Here is a 14,860-nt window from a genome sequence, read left to right as displayed (position 1 = left end):
CAGGAGCTGAGGACACATTTAATTAATTCTTATCATTCCTGACAGAGGGAGAGAGGGATGGATGGAGAGAGAGAGAGAGAGAGCAAAAGGAGCAGCTGGAGGGGTGCAGGTGAAGGGGGGGTGGGAGCAGGTGTGAGAAGTCCTCAGGGCCCAGGGCATTAACCCTTTCAGCTCAGGGCAGGCCCAGGACCCCATCACTCAGCCCCAATCACCAAACCAGATGGGTCCTTTAAAGTCAAGTGTTTGGGCTGATGTAGAAATCTTGCAGATCCTGGGATGGGAAACTCAGCCCATCTTTCACTTGCTTCCAGTGAGTGGAAATCTGCCCCCCTGAACCTCTCACCTCAGCCCCACTCTGCTCTGTGGGTCTCTCAGCTCAGGGGCCGTGGAGGCTCCCCTTTCACAGGGCCAGTGTGGGGGAGACACGATGGCCCAAGGAGGCCCCTCCTGGACATCAGTACATCTGCTTCCCCCCAACCCTGATCTCAGACAGGGTGGACAGGGGCTCTGAGGAAGAGAAAGGGTGCGTGTGTGGGGTGTGTGTGGGAGGAAGACAGAGACACAGGGACCAGAGATGAAAGAGATGGGAACACTAAGGAGAGACAAAAACAGTTGTGAGAGACGCTGAGACTGAGCTGGTGAGAGCCAGCCAGGTGCAGAGACACAGAGAGGAATCTAGAGAGAGAATCAGAGCCAGAGGAGACAGACCTCAAGTAAAGGAGGAAAAGAAGGATTGGGAGAGCAGGAGAGACAGCCCGGCTCCGCCACTTTCCTTGGTGACGAGGGAGTCACTCCACCTGGGGACATGGGGGTGTAACCCTGACCTAGAGGAGATGCTGTGTGACCTTGCCCAGGCCACCCTACCTCTCTGAGCCTTGGCTGCTGGTTTGTAAAGTGGGGGAGGGGACCCAGCCTCTGAGTGGGCTCTGGGGCCCCGTGGGGAGGCTGGCCTGGCCCTTTGTTCCCTCCACTTCCCCTTGGGGCACACAGGCCTGCAGATGGGGGTGGGGGCTGTGCAGGGGCTCAGGGCCTAGGCCGTACTTGGAAGCACACCAGGTGGAAGAGGAATGTCTCGGCGGGGCCGGGGTGATGTGCTGCAGCCACGCAGTGCTGAGTGATGGAGCGTTTGCCCTGAATATTGAAAATGCATAAATATCCATTTTTAGGCACCAAGGCGGATGTAAATAGAGAAGGGGTGTGTGTGCAACCCTCAGTGGTAATTTATCAGCTGTGCTACTCACGGTGGCACGGGCACTTATGTTTGGCTGCCAGGAGCATTTCTGAGATGGCTATATGACCGCCAGCTGCCACCTGGGTCCCTTCTCCTGGAGAAGTGGCTCCTCGGGGACTGCTGCCTGTGGTGGGGGTGAGGCAAGGCAGGGTGGTCATTCCTGGGCCTGCTTTATCCCAGGCTTTGGGGCCTCTCCACCTTCCCCTCCTCCAGCATCTCCTGGCTCAGGGGGGTGGGAGGGAACAAATCTGTGTCAGGCCTGGCGTGTGCCCAGCCCTGGTGCCCTTGGATAGAATCAGAAGAGCTCCACCCCTGCCTGGGAGAATGTCCAGACTGGGAGACAGAGGGTCCAGACTGGGAGACAGAGGGGCCACCCTGGGTCCTGCCCTCAGGAGCTCACACAAGGGGCAACTGAGACCCAGGGGGAGAATCACATGGCCAGTGGTATCCTGCCTCAGCCCAGCACATCCATAGCTGCCAGCCTAGGAGGTGAAGCATCAGGGTCCTTGCAGCAGGACTGGACAGCAGAGGCCATGGCCCGTGGGCAGGGAGCTCTCTGGCACCCGCTGGAGAGGTCATGGGCCTTGTCTGATGCTGGCTTGCTGGACCCTTCTCTGTGGGCTGGCAAGTAGAGGCCCTGAGGAAACTCCCTGTCTCTCCTCCCAGAGCAGTGGCATGGACTTGGAGACCCTGATCCCTGTGGCCTGTACAGCTGAGGGGTGTCTTTTCCTTGGAGCTGGGGCCCATAGCCGTGTTCAGGAGCCCACTTTCCCCCAGCAGAGAAGCCATTGACCTCTGTGGGAGGGCACAGTGTTCTCCCTGCTGCGGTCCTTCCACCGTCCCTGAGCCTTCTCCTCCAGGGAGGGGTAAGGTTGGGCTTCCCTGCCCTGAGCGAGAGCCCACCCGGGAAAGAGGGAGCTGGACCGTCACCCACCACCTGGGCTGCATGGGGAGTCTATTTAGGGGGGTTGCAGGCACTGAATGAGCCTCACGAACCTGCCAGGCAGAATGGCCCAGGGCCTCTGCACAGAGCAGGGATTGGGGCGGGGCTGGGTGGGCGGGACTGAGTGGGAGGTGGGGGCATCACTGGAGGGAGGGCTGAGGCTGAGCCTGGGATGGAACTGTTCCTTCTCTTCCTTGCTTCTTCCTCATCTTCATCTCCTACATATCCATTATGGTCCTGACTCTACATCCTGGCCACTCTAGACGTATGCTCTTTGCTTCTGCCTCTGCCATGAACTGACTGCATCATGTGGAAGGTCCCAGGTCAAGTTACTTAGGGGGACAGTCTGGTCTGGGTTATTTCCCACCAGGCCAACGGTCAGTGAACAGCCCACAGCGTGGCCTCAGAGGTCAGACATTCATAGGCTCCAGGGTGACCCAGAGGGAGCCATCAGACCTGGGAGTGATGCTGTTTTCCTTGGAGGGAGGGATGGGGGACAGGGGACCACGACCACCGGGCAAACTGGTGGCTGAGCTGGGCTCAGTGGCCTTGTCCTCCGTGGCTACACTCACGCCCCCCACCCCGGCCCCCTCCACCTGGGCTCCAGTAATGCTTACCGTGTGCCAAGCACCATGCTCGGCTTATGGGGGGACGGAGATGAACAAGACTCAGTCCTTACTCTCAGGGGCTTAGAGTCTCATGTGGGAGACAATGTGTCCCAAAACTGTGACATATGGGGACACAGGGAGCTTGGGGTGCACAGAGGAGGGAGAATTTAGCTTTGACTGAGGAGTAGGGGTGCTTCACGGAGGGGTGATATTTGACCAGCGCCACAAGGTAGGATGTGGTTAGCATGTGGTTCTGGGGTTGCTGGAAGCATCCTATCTTTGTCGACATTGATGGTGTAGCATGTTTGCTCTGCTTTGGGGACTGGGGGAGCTGACTGCCAACCAGTCTAAACTCGGTTGGTGAGAGAGCCCAGAGCCTCGGGAGTTAACTGAAAAGTGGGCAGGGTCAGCTCCTGGAGGCCTGAGGGTGGGCGAGGGTGTGGAGAGGGAGGTGGGTGCTGGGGGTGGAGGTGGGAGTGTCAGAAGGGCTGTGTGGCTGAGCTGCTTGGTTCGTTTGGGGGTAGGGCTCCCGGGGCCTACATTCTGAGCTGGGCAGACACATGGCCCTCTCCGACCCAGCGCCCAAGCTACAAGCTGATGTCAGGGCTAAAATTAGCCTCGTGGCTGTGAGGGCAGCAGGAAACACAGTCATGGGAATCGCCCTGCCTTTTCTCTCAGAGGAAGTAACCAGGGCTGCTGAAAGATGAGGGACACAGGCCTGGTCCCAGAGCGGGGCTGGGTTTACTGCAGCAGCAAGAACCCGCACAACCCTCCTAACTTGGCTCCGGGATCAGGAGCCTTGGGGGGTAGGAGCTTTTCTCTCCTGGCCACTCCTTGGCCACTGCCAGCTGCCTGGGGGACGGGGTGACCAGGTTCTGAACCCCTGGGGCCCACAGCACACTGATCAGGCCAGAAACCCTTCCTGACCCCTTCCCCACCTTCTGCTTGCCCAGATGCTCAGCTGATTCTCTCTCCTGGTTGCCATGGGAACCCCAGGTGGCTGAAGTTTACCTGAAGCTGGCTCCTTGATGAGACGAGCAGGGAGAGGACTGATTCCCAGCCTGGACTCTGAAGTTCTCCCCGCTTTTGGCTCAGAGCCTCCGTCTGGGCTCTGCCCATTTAGCCTATCGCCTGGCCTCGTCTTCACCTCCTCCCTCTCCTACACTCCCCACAGCCTTCCAGCCACCTAGTCCTGACAATTTGTTCCACCTCCAAAACACCCCTGGGACCCATCCCCTCTGCACCAGCTTCCCTGCCTCCGGCCTGGTGTCCCTTCTTCAGTCTGCTCGCCATGCGGTGAGAGCGGTCCACCAAACTACACCCCTCCTTGTCTAAACCCTTTGGTGGTTCCCACTGCCCTGAGGACAAAGCCATGCTCCTGACCAGTGCCTGCTGGTCTCAGCTTCTCTGATGCCCCTCTCCACACCCTTCCTGTGCTCCAGCCACCCTAGGATGTTGGTTTGTGGACTGCCTAGGTCAGTGTTGTGAGCCCTACTTCCAGAACCATATTCCATAGAACAATAGTGTTTTTCCAGAGTTAATGTGTATGCCTGCCTTGAAAATGGGGTCCGCGTGGAACTGTTTTGAGAAGCACTGCATATGCTTCAGCTCCCAGAGATTCACAAGGCGCCTTGTTGCATGTTAAAGGATCAGACAAGTCCTGTAGTAAAGAAGTCTGTTTCTCTTTAATTAAGGCAGAGATTCCCAGAGTGTTTGCCCATAAATAAGGAACATCTTTGAACTGCTCTAGGAACTAGTTTCCCTGGATCACTGTTTGAAAAATGCTGGATGGGCCCTAACGTGTGGTGCCTTGTCCTTTGGGATCTGGGGTCCTGAGGCCCGCTCCGCCCCCGGGTATGGAGGGGCCTCCCATGGGGACACATCTTGGTTTGGGGCAAGAGAGGCATTAGAAAGCTGCCCCCACTGTTAACACTGCTCCCATCTCCTGGCCTGTGGATCAGGTGTGGTTCCCGAATGTGTTTTGTTTAAATCATACAATGTTCTTTTAAAATTTGACCTGGGTGCCAACATTTAAAACCTGGGAGATTCCACAACAGATTTTGAATTTTAAAATTCTCTTAAAAAAACGAGAAGACCTATCAACACAGTGTGCATACATCCCTCTGTGGAATTGAAGAATGGCACAAACGATTTATATGCAAAGCAGATCATTTCACTCCTGGCACCCGCTGAACCCCCCTGAAAACATTTGAGTGTCTGACCCCTGTCAAGGGGAGTGCGCGGGGCCCTTCTTAAAGAGCTCCGCTTCCCTGGGGTGACCGATGTCTACCCCCTCCATGGCATGTCCTTCTGCAAAGGGTGGAGGCAGGTGGGCTCCTGGAATGTTCCTCACACCCCGTGAAGCACCAGGTAGGCTATGCCAATCAAGCCAACGAAGTCCAGTGAAGTCACTCACCCACCCCACCCTCTGCCCCCATGGTCCTGGAATGTGACGGGCACCAGAGTGGTGGGGAGGCTTGCCCTGGCTCCTCTCATGTCTCCCGCCTGCGGGCTTAGCCCACAAGGAGATGTCTGGCAGCTGCTCAGGTCACCCTGGTAATCAGAGCGTGCTGGGTGCGAGAATCATTCCCTGCAAGAGCTAAAAGCTGAGAACGGTGTGGGACCGACCACGCTGGCACTCCTGAGCCCTCTCGCTGCAGCGGAGAACCCGCTAAAAATAGCCCGCTCCCTCTTGGCTGACGTCACCACCGGAACCGGGAAAAATCAGCTCAGGAGCTGCAGCTGGGGCAACCTCTCCGGTGTCGGCGCTGCCTGCCGGGCCCGGAGGTGGGTGGGGCTGGTGAGTGCCAGGACCCTGCTCTAGGAAGGCTGTGGTGGGCAGACAGAGCTCCGACTTGAGGAGGGTGTGTGAGGGGAGGCCCAGAACTGCCCCCCCGACTGCCACACTGTTAGGATAATTGGGGCAGTCCCCCTGTCAGGCTGAGACGGTGCACCAGGGTGGGTTCTGTCCTAGGTGGGCTGCGGGGTGGGGGGCTGTCGACAGGGGACTCTCCTGCTAGGCTCGGCATTCAAGCTCTCAGCGTCCCCACTGAGACCCACCATCAGGATGTCTGAGTCCAGCCATCTGCTTTGCTTGAAGATATCCCATCTACCTTGAGGGACCCTTGTGTATGTCTTCTGTCCTCCAGGAAGCTACTCGGATCCTCCTGTTCAAGGGACCAGCCACTCCTCCAAACATATCCCACTCCCCCCAGGGCTGCCCTTCCCCTAGTGCACCTCAAGATGCTGTGGCACCTTGGACACGCCACTGTCCCTCTGTGAAATCAAGGTAGAGCAGGCTCTGAGGTCCATCTGGTTGGAGCCCATTGTACATGCTATTGTGACACCCTGTAAGTGTCGCCATGCCCCCCACAGAGTCCTAGAAAGGGAGAATTGGAGATCTGGGCGTGACCGCTGGTCCACGCCCCTCTCAGAGACTGGGGGTCTAGCCTCTGCTCACATGTCTCCTAGGGCAGGGCCCTCGCTACTTCCTGAGGCAGCCCCACCCTGCTGGCAGCCTCTTACCCTGCCTCTACTCCAGGCCCTGCCTCTGCCCCACAGTTCCCTGGGGGAGGGCTCCAGCCTGGCCGAGGGGCTCACGTACTCCCAGGAGGGAGCGGGGCTAGACCCAGTCAAGGCTTCAGAGGACAAGACCTGGTGGGCAGGGACCAACCCCTGCTCAGGCTAGACAGCAGGGAGGAGAGACAGGGAAAGTGAGGCTAGAGGTGCTGGGCCCACCCAGCATGGAGAGCCTGGGGCTCGTCCTCAGCCACAGATGAGGCTGACGGCAGAGGTGTGGAGGAGAGGCCAGGGAGACAACAAGGCTTGGTTATTGAGGAAGGAGGAGCCCTGTCCCTGCAGGGGGTCGGCCAGGCTAGGCTGGCCTCTGCAGTGGCGCCTGGGGTGCCAGTAGCAGCAGGGGTACCAGTGGGTGTTGGAAGGCGGCTTCCCTCCCCCATGTTTGCTCCTGAGCTGACCCTGGCACAAAATTGCCTTTCCTGTCATGGGCCGGGATGACAGTGAGGGGCCCAGATTTCCTATTGCCCCTGAACTTGATCATGAGAAGGGCTGGGAGCACAGAGGTCCACGCGCCCTGGCTGCCCAGCTTTGTCTGACCTCAGACCTGGGGTGAGCGCTTGTGCCCTGGGACCTTACTTGTCCGTCTGGGCAAGTTCAGTATAGAACCAGACTGGGTCCAGGTTAGTGGCTGATGCTCTGGAGACTCAAATCTCACTGACCTGAGCAAACCTCAGCACCTTGCTTAGTCTCCCTGTGCCTCAGTTCCTACATATGTAAAATGGGGATGACAGTAGATTGTCTCACAGGACTGCTGTGAGGATTAAATGAACATATATATAGTGCAGAGCCTGAAGTATGGTGTTATGTAAATGTTAATTAGTACTACCAGGTCACCAGGCTCTTCTGAGAATTCAATAAAATATATAGACCCCTTTTCAGAAAAAACCTGCACCCACATAACCCAACTTGGCATAATTTCTTGGCCTATGAACTCCTGGAACCTCACATGTGTAAGAAAGCATGACTGAGGAGCTCTGGCTCTAAGTGCTTTTTTTTCAGTTGAGTTTTTTGGGTCAAATTAATATATACAACTAGTTTTAAAAGTTCAAAGATAAATGGCTGTCCCCGCCTCACCCCCTCCTACGGCCCAGTCTCCTCCAGAGGCCACAACTTCATGCAGGCATTTCCCCGGATATTTCTCTCCCTCTCCACACCCCGAGTGATGTCGGGAGCAGGTGGGTGGCAGGCCTGCTCCTCTTTCCTCCCCAGGGACCGTGGAGTCAGGCTTTGCCTCTCTGACTCTCTGCCAAGTTCTTGATTCCACCTTCTGAGTGGCTCTCGGTCTGCCCAGGGGCCTCCCACACCTCTGCCTCCCTCCCCCCACCCCAAGTTCGGATGCCTTGTTTGTTGCCCCAGTGGTCCCCTCGCCTCCACCCTTGTCCCTCACTGGTAACTAGAGCAGCCTTCAAGTCGCAAATCCCACCACATCCTCTTCTGCTGAAAACTCCCCAATGGCTCCCCATCGAATGCAGTGATTTTAGCATCATGGTGGAAGGAGAAAAAATTATGTAAGATTCATGATGCCCGGGGTGCAGAAAAAGCAGAATTCTTCCTGGTAAATATGACATCATCAAAGGGGGCCTGGTGTTGGTCCAGGGGCCTGTGAGGACACTGAGCCAGGCCAGGCCTGCGAGCACCCTGGGGGGGGGGGGCGGCGATGGGGAGAGGGAGGAGGAGAATCTGGGATGAAACCATTTCATGCAAATATATTGAAATGAGGCTTTGGGCGGATTTGATAAGCTGCCAGGAGCAAAGGCTCTGTGATGCTCCTGTCTCCCACCTCCCCCACCAGCTGGCTGGACAGTTTCCTTGGGGGAGTCTGGAGGAGGGGCTGCGGGGAATGGCATCTCTGGCCCTGGACCTCAGGGAATTAGGGGAAAAAGCCACACATCTGAGCTCGTCCCCTGCCCTCCTTCCGCACTTTGGCGGGTGTTCATTGCTACAGGATGAGAGGCAAGCGCCCTTCGGCAGGTACTGTGGCTGGGTTTCCAGCTCATATCTGAACGACACTCTCTTTTCTTTTCTTTTCCTTTTTAAATGGACCTCAGGTACACAGAGCTGGGTAATCACAAACCCTGGTTATGACACACTCATTATTGGCCCATGCAGGGCCACTTTAATTAATGAAGTCATTAGTTTACAGTGATATATTTTTGTTTACAATATAGTGAACACGTATGGGCTCAGAACTCAACCCAAGATCCATAGCCTTAACAATATTTGCACCTGTCTTGTGCTCCTACCTTATCCTATTCTCCTGACTCCCTCTCAGAGTTAATTACAATGCTGAATTTTGTGTTTATTATTCTCTTGACTTTAAATATAATTTTATTATTGTATCAGTCAGGATAAACTAGGTTATGCCACAGTAACAAATAACCCCTAATCTCAGTAGCTTTACCCAACAAAAGTATATTTCTCACTCATGCTGAGAAATAAATGTAGACTGGCCGAGACCACTGCAGACATGGGCCCCAGGCACGGTGCAGCCACCATCCTACGAGATTGCTATTCAACACTAAGATCTGGGGTTTGCTTTGGGAGGGGAGGAGAGTAAGAACTAAGCACACGTAGTTAGATGTTTCTGCTCCAAAGTGACACTGAACGCTTTGGTGATGTTTCACTGCCAAAGCTCTTCCCATGGCTCTCCCTAATTTCAAGAGGGCAGGTACCTAGAAAGAAGGAAGAACTGGAAGTTTTGTTGAGCTTGGGTAATGTTACCAAAATCACATACCTGTGTATACCGAAATAATAGGTTTTTGTTTTTGTTTTTCTTCTGTTTTTATTGAGATATTATTGACGTACAGTGCTATATAAATTTAAGGTGTAGAGCATAATGATTTTACTTACGTACATCATGAAATGATGACCACGATAGGTTTAGTGAACATCCATCATCTCATATAGCTACAACATTAAAGAAATAGAAAAATTTTTTTCCTTGTGATGAGTGAAAATATGTTTTTGATTTTAGTTGTGAACCTTATAGAAAGGCATCTATCATGTTACATGTGATCTTCTGAGATTTACTTCTTCACTCAACATTATGTTGCTAAGATTTATTCATACGATTGTATGTAGCTGTGATTTCTCCCGTTTTATTACAGTTCAGTATTTCATAGAATGATTCTATCACCATGTACCCATTTTCCTTTCAAAGAGCATTTGGATTGTTCAGGTTTTATTTGTTTGTGTTTGTTTTGGTTTTTGCTTTTACAAATACTGCTACTGTGAACAGTCTCGTCTTGAAATTTCACTTGGATTTCATCATCCCAAACTGCAGATTTTGAGCTGCTCGTGGAGAGTTCCAAGCGGCTCCTGCCTCAGCCTTTGTGGCCCCAGAACTCAGGCATTCTGGCCTCTCAGCGATGGAGGCAACTCTGCTGGGCCTCCTCACCTTCCTGCTGTCCTCCCCAGCGGAAGGACTAGTGAGCAGGGACACACAGCTCTCTGTCTGCAGCTACTTCTGCTTCTCCACGTGCTTATGTCAGGAGACGGGCCATTTTACAGTGGAGGACACTGTGTCGGTGGTCGGGTCCTTCCTTCCTTTTTTCCAGCACATCCTAAGCTTTGGCTGAGAACCACATCCTGTGCTGGGCGCTGGAGAAATAAAGACTAACTCATTAAATTACAAAGTGCCAAACTCTGTTGGGCTGGGACCACAAACAAAGGGACCTGTCTTCAAGTGGTTCCCGGTCTAGATGAGGAAACAGGGACATAGACACAGTACTGGACTTGCTGATGTATAAGATGTGCAGGGGTGCAAGTCACATCATGGATTTACAAGGATTCAAATAATCTAAGTATTTTTAGTTACATATATGTCTATGTCTCTATGCCTCCATGTCTCTATTTATCTATCTGTCTATCCATCCATCTAGTGAATGTAATTTTACTTATGTAAATTCAGTATCCTCTGTACCGAAATAGAATAGGAAATCAAATCTTGATTGGTAGATTATCATTTTTATAGATCATAAAGGTTTTAAGCTAATATCAATGTTTTAAATTCTTCTAGTTGGGGCCACTTAAAAATTCTCCTAGAGAGATGTGTAGCTCCAGCTTTTAGGTGCTCTTCTGATTTTCTCTAAGTCCTTATCTTCTTTTTTTTTTTCTCAGTTGCTAGTGGACCAAAATATCACTGCATTCTCTTGGGAAGTTAATATTAAGCTTGACCCTAGAAATGAATCTACTGCTTTTAAGCCATGGCTTACATTCAAATTGAAAGTGCTTAGGAAGTAACCCAGATTCTACCTCTGATCAGCGATGTGGCTTATTGTTGTTGCTTTAATTAAGAATACCTACAGCAAGTGAAACTGGAGTCTTCTCTCTGATGTCTTGGGCTGTCTTGTCCAGCCTCACTTCAACAGGGTGGTATCATCTTATGTGTCCACAAATTCAGCACATGTCGGCATAGGTTCCTTGATGCAGGCATCCAAGGAGATGTGGATGCCCAGAGGAGGGTGGCTGTAACTCTGCTTGTGTAACGAGCATGGTGGGAGAGAATTCACAGAGAGGTGGCACATCCGTAGAGTCCTGAAGAACCAGCTGGCATTAGCCAGGAAGTGAAGGGGGAGCTGGAGTTCTAGGCCAAGGAACAGCACGTGCAAAGTCACGGAGACAGGACAGGACATGGTGCCGACAGGAGGCGGCATCAGTTTGCAGAGGCTAGGACAGAGGGTCATTCAGGGGATGAACCGCGTGCCTGTGGTGACTTTACCTGTACTCGGCAAGACTTCTGGTTCTCCCATCATTCTAGGCACATGCTCTCTTTTTATTTTTTTTATTTTATTATATTTTATTTTTGGCTGCGTTGGGTCTTTGTTGCTGCGCGCGGGCTTTCTCTAGTTGCGGCGAGCAGGGGCTACTCTTTGTTGCGGTGTGCGGGCTTCTCGTTGCGGTGGCTTCTCTTGTTGCAGAGCATGGGCTCTAGGCGTGCGGGCTTCAGTAGTTGTGGCACACGGGCTTAGTCGCTCTGTGGCATGTGGGATCTTCCCGGACCAGGGCTCAAACCTGTGTCCCCTGCATTGGCAGGCGGACTCTTAACTACTGTGCCACCAGGGAAGTCCCATGCCCTCTTGAGATTAGGGAGAGGTGGCAGGAGCTTTGCATGGCAGTGTGTGTTGGATTTTTTAAAAATTGAGATATAATTCGCATACGACATTAGTTTCAAGGGTAAAGATTTTAAAAAAATTGTAGTAAAATATATATAACATGAAGTTTATTTACCATTTTCACCATTTTTAAGTGTACAAGTCATTGGCATTAAGTACATTCACAATGCAGTAAACCATTACCACTATCCATTTCAAGAACTTTTTCATTTTCCCAAACAGAAACTCTGTACCCACCCCCCTCCTCTGCCTCCAGCCCCTGACGGCCACCATTCTACTTTGTCTCTACTAATTTGCCTATTCTAGGTACAGCCTATACGTGGAATCATACAATATTTGTCCTTTTGTGTCTGGCTTATTTCACTTGGCATAATGATTCCAAGTTTCACCCATGTTGTAGCATGTATCAGAATTTCATTTCTGTTTATGGCTGAATATTATTGTTACGTGATGGGATTTTGACTTTCTCCTGGAAGTGTTGGCATGCTGGGGAGAGTTTCATGTAGAATGACAGCGGGCACCTGCTGTTAAGGATGCTCTCTGATCCATGTGTGGGAGCCTGTGGCAATGGTTCCGGAATAGAATTATGACCCTTCCAGCCCGGTGTAGCCGCACCTCCCCCCGGAAGCTTGTCTTCCCCTCTGAAACCCCCATGGCCTTTTCTGTCTTCTGAGTATCAACAGCTGAACCGCACAATCTCTGCTATCTGCTAACCTTTTGGCAGGTGAGGACTGTGCTCCCAGCACTCGAGGACCCTCAAGCCTCACCCCAGTTTTTCCTCCCGCTGTCCCTCATGGCACAGCCTGTGAATGGCTGAGGCCTCAGTGGACACAGGAATTGGGGTTCAGGGAGAAGGGACATTGATGGCAGGTGTGGCCCTGGGGAGTCAGTTTCTCCTGCCACCTACCTCCCCTCTCTCCCAGCCCTGGGCTTGGGTCAGCCTGCATCCCCTCCTGGGGCCGAGGGAGACAGAACAAGCCTCAGGGGTGTCAATAACAGGGTTATAATCCAGCAGGATGAGACTGAGCTCTCTGGAATCTCATAGCATTTTTCCAGCCCCGGCCACCCATCATATCGCTGAGTGATGGGACTCCGGGGACCTGTGGTTCCAGCAGCGGCTCCCACTCCCGTTCCCGCGCCCCTCTTACGATTGATCAAGTAAAACTGCGCTGAGCAAGTTCACACTGCTTCCTGCCACCTTGTGTTTTGTCCTCCCCCTTCTTTTCCTCTCTCTCCTGCTCCTTAGACTTCCCCTCTGGGCAGCCGAGATTCAGTCCCCGTTGCAGCTTGGGTCTTGGGGATGTGAGCTGTAGGCAGTGGAGGCCAACCCTGGGGGCTGCGGACTGAGGTCCACCTCATCCTCCTTGTGTGACCTTGGGCCTTAGTTTCCTTCTCAGAACAGTCAGGGGGTTGGACCAGTTGTTCTCTGAGGTTCCTGTGACTTAGCTTTTTTGTTTTTTTTTTAAGATTTCAAAGCAAATTGCAGAGTGTTTTCTTCCAAGATCATGACAGTGTGAAGGAATTGGGTGGGCGCGCTGATTCTGTCTTCCCTTCGCTCCACAGGAACCCCAGGCAATGAGGGCATCCTTCTTTCTCCTCCAGGGAAACATGTTACTAGCCCCCAGGCCAGTGGTTGGTGACTCTCTTTACGGTTGTCTTAGAGTCCAACCCATTAGGTCAGAGCTTGTGGGGGAACCAGATGCCATCTTGATTCAATAAACATGGAGCAGACCATGCAGGGAGAAGGGTGGCAGAGCAGGCCTCTCTGGCCCATCTCAGGATGGATCTAATTGTGCCCACTCTCAGATCGCTGGATGTCTGCCGCGCTCCAGTAGCTCTCCGGGGAAGGACGTTTCACAGATGAGGGAATTTACCAGCCTAAGGTTTTATAACCACAATATTGGGCCAAGTCATTCTAGTGAGAAGCTGTCAATGATTTACCTTTCTTCCTAAGTAGGTGGAGAGATTAACTAAAGAACGGCTGGGCATCACCTTAAGCAGATCCAAAGAATGATGATTTTCTTCACAAGAGCTTTTTCTTCTGTCCATCTGGAAAAAGCTGTCTTTGATCTTATAAGGCAGCCCCTCCCTGCTGTCTGCCTGCAAAGGTGAGCCTCAAACACCAGGTGCTGGAGACTGCGCTCCAGTGCAGAGCTCTCCTGGTCTAAGATCTGTCGTACTCCCCAAGTGAGAGTGAGGGGAGGCTGGACTGCTTGGCAGTGTCCCCCAGGGGCATTGGCATTTTCTCACCTCTGGCATCTTGAATGAGGTCATACGCATGAGGTTGGTTTCAATCAGCCCCAGGAAGGAGACATCAAGGACTTCACAACCCCCTGCAACTAGGAGGTGGCCTGGGGAGACACGGGAAAAACTGGGGTTGTGGCGGGGTGGGTACATGGATTCTGTTTCTGGCTGTGCCACTAACCATTGTCCACAGTCTCTGCCTCTCTGGCCCTCAGTGATAGCCCCACCTTCCACTTCACTGGGTGATGAGAGGATGGGGATGAGGTAGGAAGCCTAAAAGTATTTGGCAGAGATTTCTACCCCCACTCCCTGGTCAAAACATTCAGGTCTGTATTTAAAGTCCATCATCAAACCTCCTGAAAAGAAAAACATCAGATATAATGGGGTTACCCAAACAAGTGATAACTTTCAAAGCAAAGTTTTTCTCTGTCTTTTTGTCCCTAACAACTGTTGGTTTTGCAGTTGCTCCCTTAATCCCCTGAAGTCCCAAGTGCAAAACCAGGTCTTATTTATTTATTTTTATTATTGTCTAAAATTTTGGTTTTACCCTCCTTTTATACCCTGCTTAAGGCTCTTATCCCTTGGTGATTTTGTAGGTATTGCAAATCCAGTCCCAGAGCCAGAATGTGGCTTTGCTGGGTCATCTTCCTCTGGCCTTCCTAGGTTATGCCTTATTTATTATTTTTTCTTTTTAAATTTTCTCTGTCACTGTTAAAGTTTTGCAGAAAAGTAGAGGGAGTTAGTGGTAGACCCACAGAGCACAAATTTAGAGAAGCATGTTGACTGAAGCTCCACTCGTTTTAGCTATTGGATAGACTTCAACATTACTATAACTCCAGCATCTTTCCCCCTAAACACTGCCAGTGCCAAAGACCTTTGGATATTGTGACAAGGTGTCAGTTCCTGCCTATTCTGGGCTAACGTAACTGTAAGGCTTGATGCTGAAGCTTTGGCCCCAGCTCCAGGAGCCACGCTTGGAATATACTGGGAGCTGCTCTGCCCTGCATCCCATGGCTTAGAGTGAGCTCCATCTTGGGGCCTCAGCCTTCCCCTCACACCCCTGCAATGTGGTCCATGCCTGCCTCATTCTCTGTTTTCCCTCTATTGGTCTCTGCAGTTCTCTGTGGGTGCTGGAGATAAG

At 52.2% G+C, this 14,860-nt stretch overlaps 1 protein-coding gene across 1 annotated transcript in view; it reads left to right on the top strand.

Moving 5' to 3' along the window:
* Positions 1 to 13,455, top strand: part of CIMAP1C (ciliary microtubule associated protein 1C) — a 28,395-nt gene extending 14,940 nt beyond the window's left edge. The window contains exons 5-7 of the mRNA XM_089906971.1: positions 6,630 to 6,646; positions 12,294 to 12,345; positions 13,032 to 13,455. Coding sequence (XP_089763097.1) covers positions 6,630 to 6,646; positions 12,294 to 12,345; positions 13,032 to 13,194 — 232 coding nt within the window. The 3' untranslated portion in view covers positions 13,195 to 13,455. The remainder of the gene's footprint in view (positions 1 to 6,629; positions 6,647 to 12,293; positions 12,346 to 13,031) is intronic.
* Positions 13,456 to 14,860: the final 1,405 nt, after the last annotated feature.

The sequence above is a fragment of the Delphinapterus leucas genome, chromosome 2, assembly GCF_059928025.1.
Source record: "Delphinapterus leucas isolate spDelLeu-1000000601 "Yukka" chromosome 2, BTC_Dleu_Yukka2, whole genome shotgun sequence".
Taxonomy (NCBI): domain Eukaryota; kingdom Metazoa; phylum Chordata; class Mammalia; order Artiodactyla; family Monodontidae; genus Delphinapterus; species Delphinapterus leucas.
This window is presented reverse-complemented; position numbering and strand designations above follow the sequence as displayed.